At 36.7% G+C, this 19,971-nt stretch overlaps 3 protein-coding genes and 1 long non-coding RNA gene across 12 annotated transcripts in view; 2 read left to right on the top strand and 2 right to left on the bottom strand.

The window, feature by feature from the left end:
* The window catches only part of Camsap2 (calmodulin regulated spectrin associated protein family member 2), a 90,194-nt gene extending 70,223 nt beyond the window's left edge, over positions 1–19,971 (bottom strand). For 7 of the 9 annotated variants that reach the window (XM_048809602.1, XM_048809603.1, XM_048809605.1 and 4 more), the window contains exon 1: positions 19,706–19,965. In XM_048809602.1, coding sequence (XP_048665559.1) covers positions 19,706–19,844 — 139 coding nt within the window. In that variant the 5' untranslated portion in view covers positions 19,845–19,965. Of the gene's footprint in view, positions 1–19,705 lie in introns of all 9 variants that reach the window. The other 2 variants (XM_048809604.1, XM_048809610.1) reach the window with 2 other exon arrangements.
* On the top strand, positions 4,697–5,626 carry LOC107140647 (40S ribosomal protein S3a-like). The gene is given in 2 exon segments (XM_048809616.1): positions 4,697–5,103; positions 5,106–5,626. Coding segments are annotated over 2 exon segments (792 nt in total). The 5' UTR covers positions 4,697–4,790; the 3' UTR covers positions 5,585–5,626.
* On the bottom strand, positions 6,108–11,629 carry LOC125618525. Its single transcript, XR_007349863.1, has 3 exons — positions 10,977–11,629; positions 7,197–7,201; positions 6,108–6,119 (listed from the first exon to the last, which is right to left on the bottom strand). It is a non-coding gene; the product is annotated as an uncharacterized LOC125618525 (long non-coding RNA).
* The window catches only part of Ddx59 (DEAD-box helicase 59), a 103,576-nt gene continuing 103,271 nt past the window's right edge, over positions 19,667–19,971 (top strand). Inside the window, exon 1 of the mRNA XM_048809613.1 lies at positions 19,667–19,684. The gene's annotated coding sequence lies outside the window, so the exon portion shown is untranslated. The remainder of the gene's footprint in view (positions 19,685–19,971) is intronic.

The raw sequence follows: 19,971 nt of genomic DNA, 5'->3' as shown, positions 1-19,971 counted from the left end.
TCATTTTCCAGTACCCTCCAAAAAATTAATTAATTAATTAATTAAATTTAAAAAAGAAATACTCTCACACTAAAAAATAGAAACACTACTGTATTTTTCAAATCTAAAGATTGTTTCTAAAACAATTACTAACACAGAACTTGTAAATTACAAAAAAAAAAACCAACTGAAAGGATTCCACAGACTCTGAACTTGAAATTACATGCAACTCAGTACGGGTAATCAAAGAAAAGTTACAAAATATTTTTTTGCAAAATGGCAAAAAATAAAAAAAAAAAATTAAACTTAAAAAAATAAACCATGAACCTACTGCTGACAATGTACTACTAAAAGGATGCCCTCATATAACCAAAGAGAAAGGACCATGTATCGAACGAAAAGGATCCCAGCACCTCACTCTGTCTAGTACATCGTAAGTGCTCAGTAAATTTTAGATAAATTAATAAAAATGCTATTTTTTAAAAATTCTTGTCAGTAGCCTTTTCCTGTAGGAACTCCCAAATTTCAAATTTCCCCTCAACTAACTTCCTGATTCTGCGCTATTAACCATAATTTAATCTGTACCTGCTTTGAAAAATACTAATTTTCTCCTGGGCCATCTCCACTTCTGTAACAGCATTCCCTCTCAAAACCTTTGTTCAGTTAACCTACATTCACTACTTACATTCAGTCCAAATTTGGGGAAATTTTGGACTTTGGGAAAATATGGGCTTGATTTTAAAAGACTGGGTAGAGTTCTAATTCTACCACTTAGTCGTATGGGTTCTTAAGTGCAGTAATTAACTTTTCAGAGTTCTAGTTTCCCAATATTCCACAAGTACACTACCCACTACTATGATCCCAATGACCTCTTTTCCTTGACCCACTATACTCCAGGCACACAAGTCTTTCTGGTGCTCAAACACGCTAAGTTCAGCCCTACCGACCTGTATACTAGTTGTTCCTTCTGCCTCTAGTATTCCCCTCCTAGTTGCATGGTTGGCTCTCTCCATTCACATCTCAGTTAAATGTCATCTCCTCAGACATACCTTCCCTGACAACCCAATCATCCTATTTTAACTCTCTAGATAGCAATTATTGCTATCCTATAATATTTTGTTTTTATTTTTGCCTTTTCACACTATAATATGCCTCAAAGGAGAGCAGGTAATACTTCTCTGTCCTATGTCACCAGCACTTAAAACTATGCCTGACACAGAGTAGGAACTCAAGTACTTACTAAAATAATTTTTAAATCCCTAAACACAGAGTTTTGCATTCATATAAGGTACCAATTAAAAGGTTCTTCCTTCCCTCTGCTTTGTTACCAAACAACGCATTAAGTGCTGTATGACAATCCTAAGCTTAAATTATCACCCCCATTCCTCCCGCTACCCCCCAAGACCTAAGCTCTTCAGAGTTCCAAACCCTTACATAGGCCACAGCCTACTTAACTCTCATTTGTTGTTGTTTCTTTCATTCTTTTGTTTTCTTCATGGTACTGGGCATCAATGTCAGGGCCTCACACATGCCACGTAAGCAATCTACCACTAAACTGCATTCCCAGGCCTCTACTGAACTCTTCACTTAGTGCCTCAAAGAAACCTCAAATTCAAATGGAAACCAAGTTTCTCAGTGACCAGAAGAATTAGAAATATAACAAAGAGCTGGGCGTAGTGGCACACATTTATAATCCCAGAAACTCATAGGCTATTGGCAGGAGGATTCCAAATTTGAGGTCAGCTTCAGCAACTCAGTGAGGACCTAAGCAACTAAGCAAAACCTGTCTCAAAAAAAAAAAAAAAAAAAAAAGTTAAGAAGAGCTTGGGAGGTGGCTCAGTGATAAGGTGCCTCTAGGTTCTACCCTCCCAGTACCAAAAAAGACTACTGGTGCTGCTGGATGAAATAGGAAGCATCGTTGTTCAATATCTATCTCTCTATATATATAAATAGCTAGAGAAAGAAATAGATGTAGGCATGCATTATATATGTGTTTGCTAAATAACATTCCAAAAGCAATAAATCTACCATCTGTAATAAACTTCCCACTGAAAGAAAAAGAATAATGAATAAATGGCTACTTCCATTGCTAGAAAGAACAGAGAAAGTACAAAGTGAGTATAGAACCTGTGTGTGTGTGTGTGTGTGTGTATGCATGCATAAATAAGTAGAAAAGAAGGGAAGCTCCTCCTTTTGGAATACTAACTGATAAATGGGGGTCACTAATGGCAATAATGAACAGTAAAAATTGATTCAGGCAAGAATCATTACTGAATGCTAACATGGTGAATAAAAGTCTGATGAACAAGATATTTTAAGTTATGTCCCCATAAATTACTTATTACAAATAGAAAAACAATCATTTTATAGTGAAGAAAACTGACAGATAACACTTTAACCAGATATCAAAGTAAGCTTCACCAATACTAGAACAAACATTATGTACATCTTTTTGTTTGTTTGTTTTTTGGTACTGGGAATTGAACCCAGAGATGCTTACCCACCAAGACACACTCCCCAGCACTTTTTATTTTTTTCTTTTGAGATAGGGTCTCACTAAACTGCTTAAGGCCTTGCTAAATTGCTGAGGCTGGCTTTGAACTCGAAATCCTCCTGCCTCAGCCTCCCAAACCGCTGGGATTCCAGGTGTGTGCCACTGAACGCAGCGGCCATTATGTACTTCTTGATGTGATTTACTAAAAACACATTTCTATTGTGGTAGTTTTTTGACAGATTTGTGTAACTTTAATCATTAAGAAATGTCAGACAAATACAAGTTGAAAGACATTCTACAAAGTATTTGACCCATTTTTCTAAAAGTATACTTTATTAGAGGAAAAAAAAATCGACACTGAATGCTTAGACATTTGAGGGAGACTAGGAAGGAGGATTTCCCATTTCTCCACACATCCCACCCAGCCTTCTAGTATCACTGTGTATGAAAGAGGACCTTAAGTTGTTCTGGCTTTAGGAGGAACAGATGGGTAAGGAAATGCTCCTCTATCTGAGTCTTTCCTCTGGAGTTGCCAGGTTGCCAACTAGCCTGTCTCTGGGTGACGGGGCACTCTTGCTCAAGTACCCTGTGGAATGCAAAGATGGACAGATGTGGTTGTGGTGGTGGTAGTGGAAGTCATGAGAGAAGTACAGTAATAAGTTAATCAGAGGGAGGCAGGGAGAAGTAAAAGGAAGAGAGAGAAGAAGGAATGTGGGAAAGATGGAAGAAAGTCAAAGAAAATGGGATGGCAGAAGAAGGCAGGAATAACAGGGATTTACAATGTAGTCTCCAGGTCCTGGGTCTCTCTCAGCTCTAGTCTGAGGGCAGGTCTCTGACACTTTGTTTTTCTTCATACATTAAGGCATTCCTACTGGGACACTGCCAGCACCCATCACAGGATGTCACCGTCCTTCTAGTCATTCAGACCAAAGACAGAGGGAGACAACTGCTGAATGCAGGGTTAACACTCCAAAGCACTGCAGAGGAACATATAGAAAGAGGTGACCCAGTTAGCCCCTGTGGACAACTGGCTGCTTTTACCAGGCACAGAGGGTAAATGAGATTTGGCAAGAGCTAATAAGATCTATGTAGGAGCCAGGCAAGGGGACTGATTTTCAACTCAGCATATATTTTAGTGTACCTGGTCTTCAAAAATGTTAATATCATAAGGGAGAAAGAAAGCCTAAAGAACTACTACAGGTTAAAGGAGACTAAACAAATTTGACAACTAAATGCAATGCATGATTCTAGACTGGATCCTGAAATGGGAAATAAAAAGCAATAATAGACATTAAAACAATTGGCAAAACTGAATAGGGGCTGTGTGGATTAGATAATATTATATCATGGTTAAATTTCCTGATTTTTAATTAATTTTATGTAAGAGAACTATCTTTCATCTTAAAAGATATATACTAAGGGAGAATGGGGACATAACATCCCTAATGCATTCTCAAATGGCTCCAAATATATCATACATATATATCTTTAAAAAAATTTTTTTTAGTTGTAGTTGGACATAATAGCTCTATTTCATTTATTTATTTTTATATGATGCTGAGGATCAAACCCAGGGCCCTGCACATGCAGGTGAGCACTCTACCACTGAGCCACAACCCTAGCCCCTCATACATATATTTTAATTTGTATATATTTATGTATATATGTATATACACACATACATATTATAATATATACACGTATTTGTGTAAGAAGGAGGGGCTAGGAGGGAGAGAGGGAATGGTAAAATAAATGAGACAAATTTGTTGGTCAATCAGGGTAAAAGATATTTGGGGTTTTTCTGTACAACTCTTGTACATTTGAAATTATATTGAAAAATGTTATAAAATGTCAAAATGCCTAAAACCAATCTTTTTTTCCCAAACTTGATTATCTTCCAGAATTCCTTACATAAATGAATGACCATCATTCATTCAGTTGCCCAAGTCAGAAACATAGGAGCCATCGTTAATGTTTCTGTCCCTCAATTCTCCAGGAGGAAAAAAAAAAAAAAAAAAGTCCAGGCCAACTCCTGCTCCCTTCTTCACATTCTCAAATCACATCTCCACGGTCCAGGTGATCAGTACTTTTCATCTCAATTACTGCATTCATTCCTAATTTTTTTCTTTTCATATTCACTTTTGTTCCTACTCCAAATCGCTCTCTATTCTAGCCAAATCCTGCTTACTTCCCTGAAGTAAATTTGATCATTTCACAAGCACCACCGCCATCCCCACCACCACACTCAAGGGTTTTCAATGACTTCTCATTTCTCTAAGAATTAAAATCTTTTGCTTTTGGCTCTCTGAGCAGCACCATGGTGGTAGGCAAGAACAAGCACCTTACAAAAGGCGGCAAGAAAAGAACCAAGAAGAAAGTGTTTGATCCATATTCTAAGAAAGACTGGTATGATGTAAAAGCACTAGCGATGTTCAATATAAGAAATATTGGAAAAACATCAGTCAACAGGACCCAGGGAACCAAAATTGCAACTGATGGCCTCAAGGGTCAGGTGTTTGAAGTGAGTCCTGCTGATCTACAGAATGATGAAGTTGCGTTTAGGAAGTTCAAGCTAATTACTGAGGATGTTCAGGGAAAAAACTGCCTGTCCAACTTCCATGGCATGGATCTTACCGTAACAAAATGTGTTCCATGGTCAAAAAATGGCAGACAATAATCGAGGCTCATGTTGCTGTCAAGACTACCGAAGGTTATTTGCTGTGTCTATTCTGTGTTGGTTTTACTAAAAAACGCAACAATCAGATACGGAAGACTTCCTTCGCTCAGTACCAGCAGATCCGCCAAATCCGGAAGAAGATGATGGAAATCATGACCCAGGAAGTGCAGATAAATGACTTGAAAGAAGTGGTCAACAAACTGATTCCAGACAGCATTGGGAAAGACATAGAAAAGGCTTGCCAATCAATTTATCCTCTTCAAGATGTCTTTGTTAGAAAAATAAAAATGCTGAAGAAGCCCAAGTTTGAATTGGGAAAACTCATGGAGCTTCATGGTGAAGGTAGTAGTTCTGGAAAAGCTACAGGAGATGAGACAGGTGCTAAAGTTGAACAAGCTGATGGATATGAACCATCAGTTCAAGAATCTGTTTAAATTTCAAATTTTTAATAGTGACCAATAAAAAGTCCTATTTGTAGGGAAAAAAAAAATCTTTTCTTGGGGCTGGGGATATGGCTCAAGCAGTAGCGCGCTCATCTGGCATGCGTGCGGCCGGGGTTCAATCCTCAGCACCACATACAAAGAAAGATGTTGTGTGTGCCGAAAAACTAAAAAATAAATATTAAGATTCTCTCTCTATCTCAAAAAAAAAAAAAAAGTTATTAAAAAAATCTTTTTTCTCTGACCTAAAAAAAAAAAAATGATTCTATCCCCCCAATCATTCGGTTCCTGGAAACCATGCTCTCTTTCTGCAAAGCCTCTGCACATCCTGGTCACTTGGTTTGGAATGCTCTTTCTTCCTATTCTTTTTACTCTTTCTGATTCTTGGGGTCCAATGACCCATTCAGTTTGATCCAATTTTCCCTCAATAAAAGGAAAGAATATAGTATTTATCCGGCCTTCCCTGTATCTCAATGTACTTTTACTCTTGAGAAACTATTCAATTCTATAAAAAGGAATGTGTTTGGGGCTGGGGTTGTGGCTCAGTGGTAGAGTGCTTGCCTTGCATGTGTGAGACACTGGGTTTAATCCTCAGCACCACACAAACATAAATAAACAAAATAAAGGTATAAAAAAAGAATGCGTTTGTAGTTTGTAAAACAAATTGAAATGTTTGAAGATATTTTAAGTACGATAAGTAGTTAGTAAGCAAAAAGCCTGTTAGACATAGAATTGATTTGTAAGTAGTAGCATATATATATGGTAAACATAAAAAGGAATGGGGGGAAGATACCTAATTATTCACGAGCTAACTAGGTATTAAATATTCATGATACATATACATGCAAGGTACTAATATTTATGATATAGTATATATACATGAGACTAAACAGAGAGTCAATGAGCACTTAATATTCACAAGTCCTTAATTCACTCATCCATTGATGATGCTCATTTTGTCCTGTGTCTTCTGCCCAAGAAACACAAAACCCACAGCTGTTCATCAAGCTTTTGGCAAGCTACAGCTGTGGCAGGCATGCTAATTCCCTGTGTCTCTCTGATAGAGTATATGTCACTGGTCTGTGTCTCTGTGAGCCTCCTTATTGGAACCTTATTCTGTTCCTGATGACCACATCATCAGCAGAAAAGGCTACACAGTAAAAAGAGATGGACATGGGACAGGAAAAGGAAAGACAATGGAATGAATCTGACTTAAATTTTCTACGTACATATATAAATACATCAGAGTGAATTTCCATATCCTGTACAACCACAAGACCAGGATCCTAATTAGAATAAGATGTACTCTATGTTTATATAAATATTCAAAATATAGTCTAGCATCATGTATTAACTCAAAAAAGCAGATTTTGTAAAATTTTTAAATTCTGCATTTGGGACAGACTCAAAGTCAAAAATGAAGAAACACCATTTGGGAGGGGGGGACAGTTTTCTTGAGCTAAACTCTCTTGTAACACATTCTGAACACGGATTTAAAAGCATCCAGGAAACACACACCAAAAAAAGAGAGATGAACATATGAACATTGTCCACTGTATGGTCTTTCCTCCTTGCTTCCACCCTAGCTTAAATGTATTAAACTCACCCCATCTCTTGATCGTTTCTCAGTATAAACTGATATAACAAGTCAGATAATTTGCACATTTAAAGTTGTTATGTGAGCTTCCTGTTCCATGACCTCTAGGATATGTGCTAAAGGTACATACTTGGAGGTTACCAATGCATCAAAGTAATTTTTTCCCATACCAAATAATAAAGGGGAATTCTAAGGAGTAATCCAGCTAATAAATGAAGTATGACAGAGAAATTACTAGACACTGAGTGACTCCTAGTAGAAGTATAAGCCACCTATAAAGAAAGAAGGAAAGAAAATTCAACCCTTAATGCAATCAATTCTCTAGATCCAACTACTAACTTGTAAGAAATACAGAGAACGAAGAGAAACTTGTTAAACAATGACATGGAGATCTATACTATGAGAAATCTTATAGGACAAATAGTCTGCTTTTCTCTGACAAATAAATTGCCAAGAAAGATAAAATGAGATAGAGGAGGAGCCTACATATTTTGGAAAAACTTACAGAGACATACCAACCAATTATAAAGTATGGTTCTTAGACAGATCCTGACTAGAACAAACTATAAAAAAGAAATAAAAATGAGCAAAAGTATTTAAAAGGCAATCATAAATGTTAATACTGATGCTATGGTGTGATAATGACAGAGCTGTGATGATGGCAATGTTGTTTATGTTTAAAAAGAGAATCTTTGGGCTAGGCCGCAACTTCCTTAATAAGACACCTATAGCACAAAAATTAAAACCAAGAATCAACACATGGGATGGATTCAAACTAAAAAGTTTTTCTCAGCAAAAGAAATAATATGTGAGGTGAATAAGGAGCCTACATCCTGGGAACAAATTTTTACCCCTCACACATCAGATAGAGCTCTCTAGGGTATATAAAGAGCTGAACAAAATAAGCACCCCAAAACAAATAATCCAATCAATAAATGAGCTAAGGACCTGAACAGACACTTCTCAGAAGAGGATATACAGTCAATCAACAAATATATGAAAAAATGCTCATCATCTCTAACAATCAGAGAAATGCAAATTAAAACTACTCTAAGATACCATCTCACCCCAATAAGAGTGGCAGCCATTATGAAAACAAACAATAACAAGTGATACCCTTCCTCATGGGTGGATTTAATCTGACACAGCGTTCTTGTTCTGAAGCAAAATTTTTAATCCAACCNGGGGGGGGGGGGGGGAGGTACACTCATACACTGCTGGTAGGACTGCAAATTGATGCAGCCAATTTGGAAAGCAGTATGGAGATTCCTTGGAAAACTGGGAATGGAACCACCATTTGAATCAACTATTCCTCTTCTCGGACTATAACCAAAGGACCTAAAAACAGCATACTACAGGGACACAGCCACATCAATGTTTATAGCAGCACAATTCACAATAGCTAAGCTGTGGAGCCAACCTAGATGTCCTTCAGTGGATGAATGAATAAAAAAAAAAAAATGTGGCATTTATACACAATGGAATATTACTCAGCAATAAAAAATAATAAGATCATGCATTTGCAGGGAAATGGATGGCATTAGAGCAGATTATGCTAAGTGAAGTTAGCCAATCCCAAAAAAACAAATGCCGAATGTCTTCTCTGATACAAGGGGGGTGACTCAAAATGGGGTTGGGAGGAAGAGCAAGGGAGGAAGATTACCTCTAGATAGGGAATAGGAGTGGGAGGGAAAGGGAGGGAGAAGGGGAATAGCATGGATGGTGAAAGGAGACCTTCATCATTATACAAAATACATGTATGAAGATGTGAATTTGGTGTCAATGTACCTTATATATAATCAGAGATATGATAAATTATTGTATAATGGTGCATTAACAATTGTAATGCAAAATTAATAAATAAATAAAATCATAAAAAAATAAATAAAAGCTTTTTGATCAAAAAAAAAAGAGAGAATCTTTGGTTTTATAGATATATAGTGAGGGCTGGGGATGTAGCTCAAGCGGTAGCGCGCTAGCCTGGCATGCGTGCGGCCTGGGTTCGATCCTCAGCACCACATACAAACAAAGATGTTGTGTCTGCCAAAAACTAAAAAAATAAAATATTAAAAAAGTTAAAAAAAAGATATATAGTGAAATATTTATAGATGGAAGTGATGCAATATCTAGGATTTGCTTCAAATAACTGGCAGAGGTGGGGGTGCTGACAGATGAATCAAGATTGGCCACAAGTTGATAACTATGGAGGCTCGGTAACAAATACATGAAAGCTTATAGTTACAGTATATATTTGAGATACAATCAAATGGTTTTGTTTAAAGAGAAAGAAAAAGGCAAGAGAAGAGAATACATAAATTGCATGAAACAATCAGGAAAGAGCTCTGTATGATGTAGTACATGGGAATGAGACCTGGAACTACTACAGCCACTTTCCACCATGGAGAAGACAGCCTGAAGATGAAATCCACCCATGAGAAAGGGCACCACTGATAGAATTAAATGGAGCTGGAGCCCTCATCAAGTCAAATCCAAAACCCATCCTACCTCAGGACTTTTTCATTTTTATAAACTAGTAAATCCTCAATAGTCAGCCAATTTGAGTTGGATTTTCTGTTACTACAAATGAAGGTACCACAACTGATACAATCTCCCATTTACTTTCAACCTAGTCACATTTTTTTCTTCATTCACTCAAAATGTTATCAGTAAAATCATCAATAACTCCTTTCTGCTAAATCCATGAACCTTTTGGAACTAATTGCTAAATCTTCCTCAGCTGCACCTTAAATGTTATCATGCTCAGTGTTCTATTCCCAATCTCTGAGACTCCACATTCCTCATCGTTATCTTTCTTCCTCTCTAGATACTCTATGCATGATTCTTTTGCTGGGTCTCCATCTTCCATCTTGTTCTCTCTCCATATCCTCCCTTAATGAATGGAGGTCATCCACTTTCTTGATTTTCATTATCAGCTATCATGAGAGATCTCATTCATGAGATCTTCTAAGCTCCACAGATGAATTTCCAAGGGTCTAAAGCACATACTACCATTTCAGATGTTCCTCCAACTGAATGCTATACCCTCCACACACAATCTGACCCTCTTCTACTGTTCCCTTCTTCATTAAATAGATTCAATCTTAACATTTCTCAAAATCTCAGCTTTCCTTCCACATATCAAATCAATCACCATGTCTTATCTTTTACATCCATCCACTTCTCTCATAGTCACTGAAATCATTCCTATTCAAGTTCTATCATCTGGACCTGGACCAAATAGATCCCCCTTCATGACTCTTGGTCCTACTCCAACCCACTTCCCATCTTATTTCCATGACTTTTTTTATTGTGGTATAATACACATAATATAAAACATACCATGTCAACCATTTTTAAATGTATTCCAAAAGATCTTTTGGAAAAGAGACTTCTGATGATATCACCTTGCTTAAAACAGAAACTAAGTGACTTGGAGTCAAGGCAGGAAGAAGATTGTCACCAGATCTACTCTTTTACATGTTTTGAATTTTGAATCTGTGCCTGTTCTACCTATTTAAAAAATATTTTAAGCATCAATAGATTTTCAAGAACCTATAAAAATCAAGACCTCTAGCATTTATGTAAAATTATAAAAAGAGGTTAAAGATATTTTGAAATGTGTCACAATACAAATTCTACAAAACATATAAATTAGAGAATAAGTTTACATGGTCAACAGTCTATACGAATATCATTTTTAAAAAGGATGAGCAAATTTGCACAGTATGGTGTCAATTGTTGGTCCTACCCAGAACACTAAAGTTCAGCTCTGTAAAGATACATAATAACTAATTGGTATGTTCATTTAATACAAGAAAATGGAAACTGAACAGCCAGAGGAAATCTTCCCCAACACTGAAACCAGTGGTGAATTTGGTAAGTACCCTGCAGAAGATATGAAAGAGGAACAAACATTGAAAATATCTAGAAACACTGATGAGATGGTTGGATTAAAAATTTTGCTTCAGAACAAGAACGCTGGGTCAGATGAAATCCACCCATGAGGAAGGGTATCACTTGTTATTTATTTCCTTGAAAACAAGGAAAAAGAGACAAGAATATTAAGGCTTCTGGACAGACTACAATGCCAGTGTTTCTATCCCAGACAGCAGGGACCCCAAGCTGTATGTCCCAACAATTTATGCCTCACTGCCTAATATGAGAGAGAAATGTATTTTATTACCTGCCTTTTACATAATTAAATAGTATCCCCTTTAGACAGTGGGGGTAGGAGGCATGGAAAATAAAAGGCTAAAAAAAAGATAACCTTTAGAGTAGTAGAATGGCATCTAGAAAAAAAAATTGGGTGGGGGCTGGGGTTGTGGCTCAGTGGTAGAGCACTTGCTTAGCATGTGTGAGGCACTGGATTGGATTCTTAGCACCTCAGTACAACATATAACTAAACAAAATAAAGGTCCATTGACAACTAAAAAATATTTTTAAAAAACGGAAACTACCTACTTTGAAACTTTCCTTTACTGAGGACAAGTGTCTATAAAACATTTTAAATGTTTCAATCAAATGTCCTTTATTTCAAGAGCCTTAAATACTTAAAATGTGCATGCAATTCTCATTTTAGAGTTAGAAAATGGTTTGAAGGAAAGGATGAGAAAGGGGAAACATGACAGCTTCAAAATAACATTTTAAAATCACACATACACATCCTAGGAACCAAGATGTATGAAACATGAAGGAGATGAAGATTATTTCAATTAAAATTTCCACTTCTGCCTGTAATCCTGGCAGCTCAGGAGGCTGAGGCAGGAGGATCTCGAGTTCAAAGCCAGCCTCAGCAAAAGCAAGGTGCTAAGCAAGTCAGTGAGACCCTGTCTCTAAATAAAATACAAACAGGTCTGGGGGTGTGGCTCAATGGTCAAGTGCCCCTGAGTTCAATTCCCAGTAGCTCCCCGCACCCCCCCCAAAAATTCCACTTTTTTATCTCTAGAAAGTACAAGTCCTTTATGAATATTATTGGGGGATATAGTTCAGTTGGTAGAGTGCTTGCCTCAAATGCACAAGGTTTAATCCCCAGCACCCCCCACACACACACACACACAATTGTTGAATATTACTGGATATAACACTACAGTATATAACTACAAGGGTTATCAAGGGAGTTCAGGCTCCTCTCTGTCACTGTATTCCTAGCTTGTTTTATCTTTTCTAGTTTGTAGTGAAAATATTTTTAATAAAAACTTCCATTGATATAACAATAAGAAATAAAATCCCATTCCACAATGGAAAATAAAATATCCAATAGCAGCCTACATATGAAAGTAATAAAATGAATATTTTGTAATTACATGTGTTCCTTCTAAACAACTCAAAGATTTATGAGTATTACTATCACAACCATTCAGCAAACATGAAAATTGAGACAAAACACTTCAGGAAAATGCTCCAGAAAAGAAGGAAGTCAGGTGGGGAAGGAAAACTGGAAAGATGCTACTGTATAGGCCTTTAATTTGAAAATATATGATGAAGACACAAGTTTGTTTTTTTTTAAAAAAAAAAAAAGAAAGAAAAACACAGGTATTAGTGGCATATAATCCCAGTTACTCAGAAGGCTGAGGCAGGAGGATCTCAAGTTGATGACCAGTTCTGATAACTTAACGAGATTCTGTCCAAAAAATAAATACAATAAAATAAAAAGACTGGGGATGTGGCTCAGTGGTAGAAAGGTAGGAATGAAGGGCCAGAGGAAGGAAAATAAAAAACTATGTGAAGCTAAGGGGTGGGAAAAGTGATAAATGTGATTAGTGAAGTGATTATTAGCTAAACCACCAAGCTTGTCAGTATTAATAAGTATATAATATTTCATTTAAATATCATTATTTATAATTTACTAATTGAAGGGTTCATAAAGTAGTATGTACACATGGCAAACTAGATCCACTGAAGGAGGGAGGAGACCCTAAAAATGACAGAGGCTAAATACATTTCCTATTTCTGCTCTAACTATCCAAACATAAATAGGCTTGTTGAAGAAAAATGAAACATATTTCTAAATTTTGCAAAGAAAAAAAATTAAGGCTGACTAAAAGGTCTTCATGCTTTTGTATGCCTTCATTTCTAGTATAAGCATAAGATTGTAATGTATTATATGAAGAATATAACACAGATTAAGATGCAAATTTTAGTATCATAAAGAAGGGCTGGAGTTGTGGCTCAGCAGTAGAGTGCTCACCCAGCACATGCAAGGCCTTGGGGTCAATACTCAGCACCACATAAAAATAAATAAATAAAGGTATTGTGTCCAGCTACAACTAAAAGATAAATATTTTTTTTTTTAATATTTATTTCTTTTAGTTTTCGGCGGACAGAACATCTTTGTTTGTATGTGGTGCTGAGGATCGAACCCGGGCCGCCCGCATGCCAGGTGAGCGCGCTACCGCTTGAGCCACATCCCCAGCCCCAAAGATAAATATTTTTAAAAAAGACTTAGACTCTAATTTTAGTTCCACTGCTAATAAGCTGGATGATCATGGACAATTTAGTTGACCCCTCTATATTGTTTCCCCATTAAAAAAAAAAAAAAAAGCAATTATCATATTTCCTAAATTCTTTTTCCAATTTGAGTATTTGTGAAATCAGGATGTCTTACAATTAATTTGTACTTCAATGTGCAAAGTATCTTTTAAATCATAATATATCTTACGACCTTTATAGCTGTGATTCTTAAGCTGGGGTCCTTTTGCTCCCCAGGAGACATCTCACAATGACTAGACCATTGACACAAAAGAGATGGGAACAGGGGTAGGGAATACAACTGACATTTAATGCGTAAAAGCCAAGGATGCTGCTAAAATTCTACAAGGCACAGGACAGCCCCCAAGAAAAAAAGAACTATCTTACCAGTAGTTCCGCAGTTGGGAAATCCTGCTTTAGAGTCTCATGAGGAAAAAAATAAAGCAATGTTGACTTAATAAGGTTGTTTAAAGAATTATAAGAGAAAAACTACATGTAAAATGCTCAGAAGAGTAATTAGCACAAAGTCCTGTTATTATAATAAATTAGTAATAGTAGCTTTTTCTTTTCTTCTTTTTATCCAATGTATTTAGATAATTTGTTTATCTACTAAATAAACACCTAACTCCTTAGCTTAGCTTTACATACTATTATGTCGCAAATTACCTTTCAAGCTGTGTCTCTCACTATTTTATTACAAAAACCTCCTCCAATTTACCTGGTCTATGTTGCTTCACTAACACTACCTGGTGTCATTACTCCATGCCTACACACAAACCATTTCCTCCATCTATAATGCCTACTTTCTATCTGGCCTGATTTTCTTCAGGATTTAACTTGAATATCACCTCCAGTATGAGGTCTTCCTTCACAGACCACTTAAGCTGAAAGTGATCTCTCCCCACCACTCATCCCCTACCCCTACCAGTCTCCCTCTGAATGTCTTTGCTCCCATTATATGACTCTTAACATAGATTTCCTGAACTCTACGTAGTTATACATTTATCACATCTTCCTCTACTAAAGCATAAGCTCTTAAGACCAGCATTGCTGAAACCTACAGCATTAGACACTATTTATCAGACCTCTCCATAGAAACTTCTCCTTTCCTGGGCTTCAGTGTTATGCTTTCTTAATTCTCTTCCTAAGTAACTGCTCTAATTCTGCCTCCTTTTCCTCAGCCTCCTCCCTGCATTCTAAGTATTCACTACCCTTAATTCTGTCTCAAATTTCTTCTCTCCTATAGTCATATCTACTTCCAATTTCAATTACACTGCTATGCACAAAATACCAAATTATTATTTCTATCCTTAATTTCTCAATCATACTACTACCTACGTTTATAGCTACTTATTTCATTGGATTTCTCAGAGAAGATATTTAGCCAACACATCAAGTTCAAGGTTTTTGAAAATAAAGCTGCCTTCCCCATTCCAACTTACTGTTTTTTCTCAGTTAACAGCATCACAATTCATTCTCCCAGTCACTAAATCTGAAAGTCTCAGGTAACCTCATCCTCCCTAAAACCTCAGGTGACCTTATCCTCTTAAATATTCTATTTTCAGCAAAAGCACTCCCCATGCACCCCAAATTCAATCTTTTAGAAATACTAAAAGTTAAATTTCTGCAACACTTTTTTTTAAACATCTGTCTCTTTTCCATTTCTTTGACTTCCACCCATTTAGTATAATGGTTAAGAGCACAGACTGAAGTCAGATTTCCCTGGTTCAGATCCCAGCTTCATTAGTTGGGTGGCTTTGGATGAGTTCCTAAACCCATGATCCTCACTTTCCTCATCAGCAAAACTGGAATGATTAGCAGTTTCCACCTCATAAGGCTGTCATGAGGATTAAAATGAGATACCATGTGTAAAGTGCTTGACCCACAGTAACTGCTGGATAACTGCAGCTTTAATGTCATTTTCACCCCACTTCAAGCCCTCATCACCTCTTGCCCAGAATCCTACAATAATGTCCCAAACTGGCCTCGCTACTGCTACTCCAAGTCTCTCTTAACCACAATTACTAAGCACTGTTCTTATAGTCTTCATGGTCTTAGAGTCAGATCATATCATATGTAGGATTTTGACAAGATCTCTTGGGATATACAAAGAAATATAACAAGGTTATAACAGCAAATGAGTTTATAACACTGAACTAAAATAATCTGAAAAAAGGGAATGATGGTTGATAAGGTTTAAATGACAAACTGACATCAGAAAGTGAGCCTTGAATTCCATGTTAAGTACTCTGAATTTAAGAATTTAGTAACAAAGAGTGTACAAGAGGTTCTGCATCCAGAATTCCCCCAAGGGATTTAAGGGAGCAGGACATTTAAAGCAAACTCTGTCTTATAATTGCTTAAATAAGTTCAGCTATTCAAATTCAGCAGGAGCCCCACAATGGTTTAACTTCCTCCTGTTTTTGCAATTTGTTTAAAGTAACTAGAGTATTGTTGCAAACTCATCTACATAAACTTATTCATTTGATTAAAACTGTAGTGGCATTATTCTGCAAAATAAGCTATTAAGACAGGCCATTTGGAATATTTTTAGGATAAAGAGAATATGAGTCAAAGCTCTTGACATAATATTTCAAATTAATTAAATATTCCACATCCGCTTCCTAGTTGTTATGATGTTTATACTTCATTTATTATAGTTCAATTAGTTCATTCTATATCCACAACTGATTTTTAGCTACCATTTTAAATTACTTTTCCAACATATGGTTCTAAAACTAACTACTTTTTATATGTCAAAAGTTAGGTTTCTAACAGAAAAACCCTATATATTATTGTTAAGAGACTCTAGTAAATCATTACTGAAAGTTGGGTTATTTGTTTGTTGTTTCTGGTTTTGTTTGGGGTACTAGGGATTGAACTCAAGGGCACTCAACCCCTGAGCCACATCCCCAGCTATATTTTGTATTTCATTTAGAGACAGGGTCTCTCCGAGTTGAGTAGGGCCTTGCTAAATTGCTAAGGCTGGCTTTGAACTCGCCATCCTCCTGCTTCAACCTCCAGAGCCACTGGGATTACAGGCCTGCACCACTGAACCAGGCTTGGGCTAATTTTTTGAATAAATGAATACAACTGGGCAACAATTTTGAAATATTTTGTACGTTAACCTTTTCTGGTAAGCATTTATAGCAAATGGAGATTATTTATTTTAAAAAAACTTATTTTTTTTCTATTCACTTCATAGAAATTTGTTATGAAAAACTGTCAATAAACAAAATGTACAAACAGGGCTGGAGTTGTAGCTCAGTGGCATAGCACTTACCTAGCGTGAGTGAGGCACTGTGTTTAATCCTTAGCACTACATAAAAATAAACAAATAAAATAAAGGTATGCTATCCATCTACAACTACAAATTTTTTTTTTTTTTAATGACAACTCTTGGGCTGGGATAGTGGCTTAGTGGTACAGCGCTTGTCTCATATGTGTGAGGACCTGGGTTCAATCCTCAGCACCATATAAAAAAATAAATAAAGATATTGGGCCCATCTACAACTAAAAATATTTTTTAAAAAATGACATCAGCTCTTTAAAAAAAGTGTACAAACATAACATTCTTAACAATGTATTAATTTCTTGTTACAAAGTCACACTCTGAAGGCCTTCTAAACTCATTTTTTCATCTCATCTTGAATATGATCTTTTTAATCCATTTCAACTGCTGCCAAGGCAAAAGTAACCAAGTATCAACAATATTCCTCTAAACCATTTGAAAGTTCGTTAAGATCTGTCCAATCTTTGAAAAAATATTAGATATGAACATGTACTATGTGCACATTTTCCACACTTGCCAATAAAAGGATCATTCTGCAGAATGGTTACAGCAAAAAGCAAAGACTTCAGGGTCAGAAAGACCTGAGCTGGCATGTTGAATATATCACTTGTCAGATGTTAATCTTGTGCAAATTAGTCTTTCTAGCCTGAAAAACAGTGCCTCCTTCATCTGAAAACCAGCAACAGTATCTATAAGGATACTGTAGGAATAAATGAAATAATGTTGTTAACATAATGGGTAACAGGTATGTCCCACCTTCACTAGTGTCTTACCCTTTGTAGTCAAACCTCAAATGAAAACTCTGCCACTTACTGACAGTGTGACAGTAGAATTGTTTCATCTCTCTGGCTACCTCAACTTTGTTCAAATGAGGAACACACTATGGACATCACTGAGTTGTGAATCCCAAATGTACAACTTAATGCAAGCATCTAGCAGAGTGCCTGGCAAAAGAATAAGATTCCATTAATACTGTATTCCTTTCACTTCCTTTCTTCTCCAATGTGCTCTACTTGTGTTCATGAAGTGACCCAGAATCTACTAACTGGCCTGACACATATACAGAAAATAGGCCATTTTCTGGTTTAGACTTTGTGAATGCACAGCAAAATTTTGACATCTGTATTCTAAGAATCCTCTCAGTTTCTGATAGAAAATATTCCTGTTTCTATTGACCTTCCATTTTGTACCCATTACTTTTACACATAGGTTACTATATAAATTTTCCTCTTTCCTAAATACTTAAATAGCCTTCACTGACCTTTCAAATGGATATTACATTCAGTATGCTACTTAAGTTAAAACCCAACACATGTGTTATTCTTATTGCTTACATCAGTAGGAAATGTAATATAATAATACTTTGTGCTTTCTTCTGTTACTCTAGATATTCAGTTTCAAAGAAATCTTACAATTTAAATTATTTCAAAAGATTTATTACATTTATTCTTGGTGCCAGTCTAATACCAAAACATGAGAATTCAAATAAAATTAAGGCTGTCATAAATATAAAATTACATCCATGTGAATTTCCTCCAAAACTAATTCAATTTTCCAAACATTGAAGTTCATCTGCTTGTAAATTAAGATGCAAGTACTGAAAACACTCAACTATATGTTCAAACAGCAAAAGTGAACTAAACCATTTACCAGTATATTTTCACAGTCCTACATCAGAAATCAGCCATCATCCTCCAAAAAAAATCCTGTATTTAATATCCAGAAAAAAGTTTGTAAATACTAAGGAGCTTTTCAATAAATATTTTATGAATCCAAATTTATTAACTACAGTAGAATAAAAATTACTCTTAAAAGTTATCACAGTAAATGACAGAAGCGTCTTCCAAAGAAAAGCCAGCTAATTTTTTAAGCATTCCACAGCTTGGGCTCCTAAATCAACAGCTAAAGAACAGGCCCTTTTCCTGTTATTCTGCAAGACTGGGTTATGGAGGGAGTGCTTAATTGTGACTGTACTACAGAATTTCTGTGTCAACAGCACATATCATCAAAAAAAGCTTCTAAGAAAAAATCCCAAGTAGAGAGTTTTTGTTTCTCTTAATGTGCAAAGCCAAAATACATTCATAAAAAGAAAGGCCCCTCACTGATTATACGAAATGAAAACAGCAATGTATAGTCAGCAAACTTACACACTGGCTTTAATAGATGGTTTAATAAGAACGTGAAATGTGTACAGAGGGCTGATACAGGCATAAAGAATGACAACAAAAATTAATACTGCTTTTCAACACAGGCCACCTTCCATCCTACGGGGTGTGAACAGCAGCCACCATTACAAATGTCAAAAATCAATAGAGTACTATGTACCATCTACCTTCTTCCAATAATGAAGAAACCAACACAGATTTCTTGGTAGAGTAATCACAATTATGACTGAGGAGGGAATGTATGCAGTACAATGAAGAAAGTGCCACCAATTAAAACCACTCTACATAAATTGCTCACTGATTAAAAAAAAGAAAAAGAAAAAGAAAAAAACTGCTCAGTGAAAAGGGGGTAAAAAAGAACACTTTCGCTGTCCAATAAAAGGAATCCGGCCGAATCCCCCTGACCACTCCAGGGCCCTTCATTTACAATCCAACCTGCCTGCTTGCTTTCTCCTCTCTTTCTCCTCGTCCTAGTCTCCCACCATCTCTCTGAACCGGTAGGGAAAGCCACGCATGGAGACTCGCGAATCAGGGAACAAAAACCGGGATGTGGACATCCTCGGAAGGAAGAGGTAAGGGAAGACACCACTTACCTGTCCCAAAGGCTTTGGCCACCAGCCAGGCCAGATTGCAGGCGATTTTGGCCCTGGAGAAATCATAGTGGTCAAAGGGCTTGATGGCTGGAACAATGAACGTCTTTCTCATCTCCCTGGGGTCTGCAGCATCCCCCATCTTTCACCGTGGCTCCTCGGGATGTCCGGGCTCTAACCGTCACATGGTGTGGCCTCGCCGCCGTTGGGGTCGGGAGGGGAGGGGAGGGGAGCTCAAAACATCGGGGCCGGGGCGAGGCCCGCCCGGG

The sequence above is a fragment of the Marmota marmota genome, unplaced genomic scaffold, assembly GCF_001458135.2.
Source record: "Marmota marmota marmota unplaced genomic scaffold, marMar, whole genome shotgun sequence".
Classification (NCBI taxonomy): domain Eukaryota; kingdom Metazoa; phylum Chordata; class Mammalia; order Rodentia; family Sciuridae; genus Marmota; species Marmota marmota.
The sequence above is the reverse complement of the archived record's forward strand: the minus strand, read 5'-3'. Positions and strand labels throughout refer to the sequence as shown.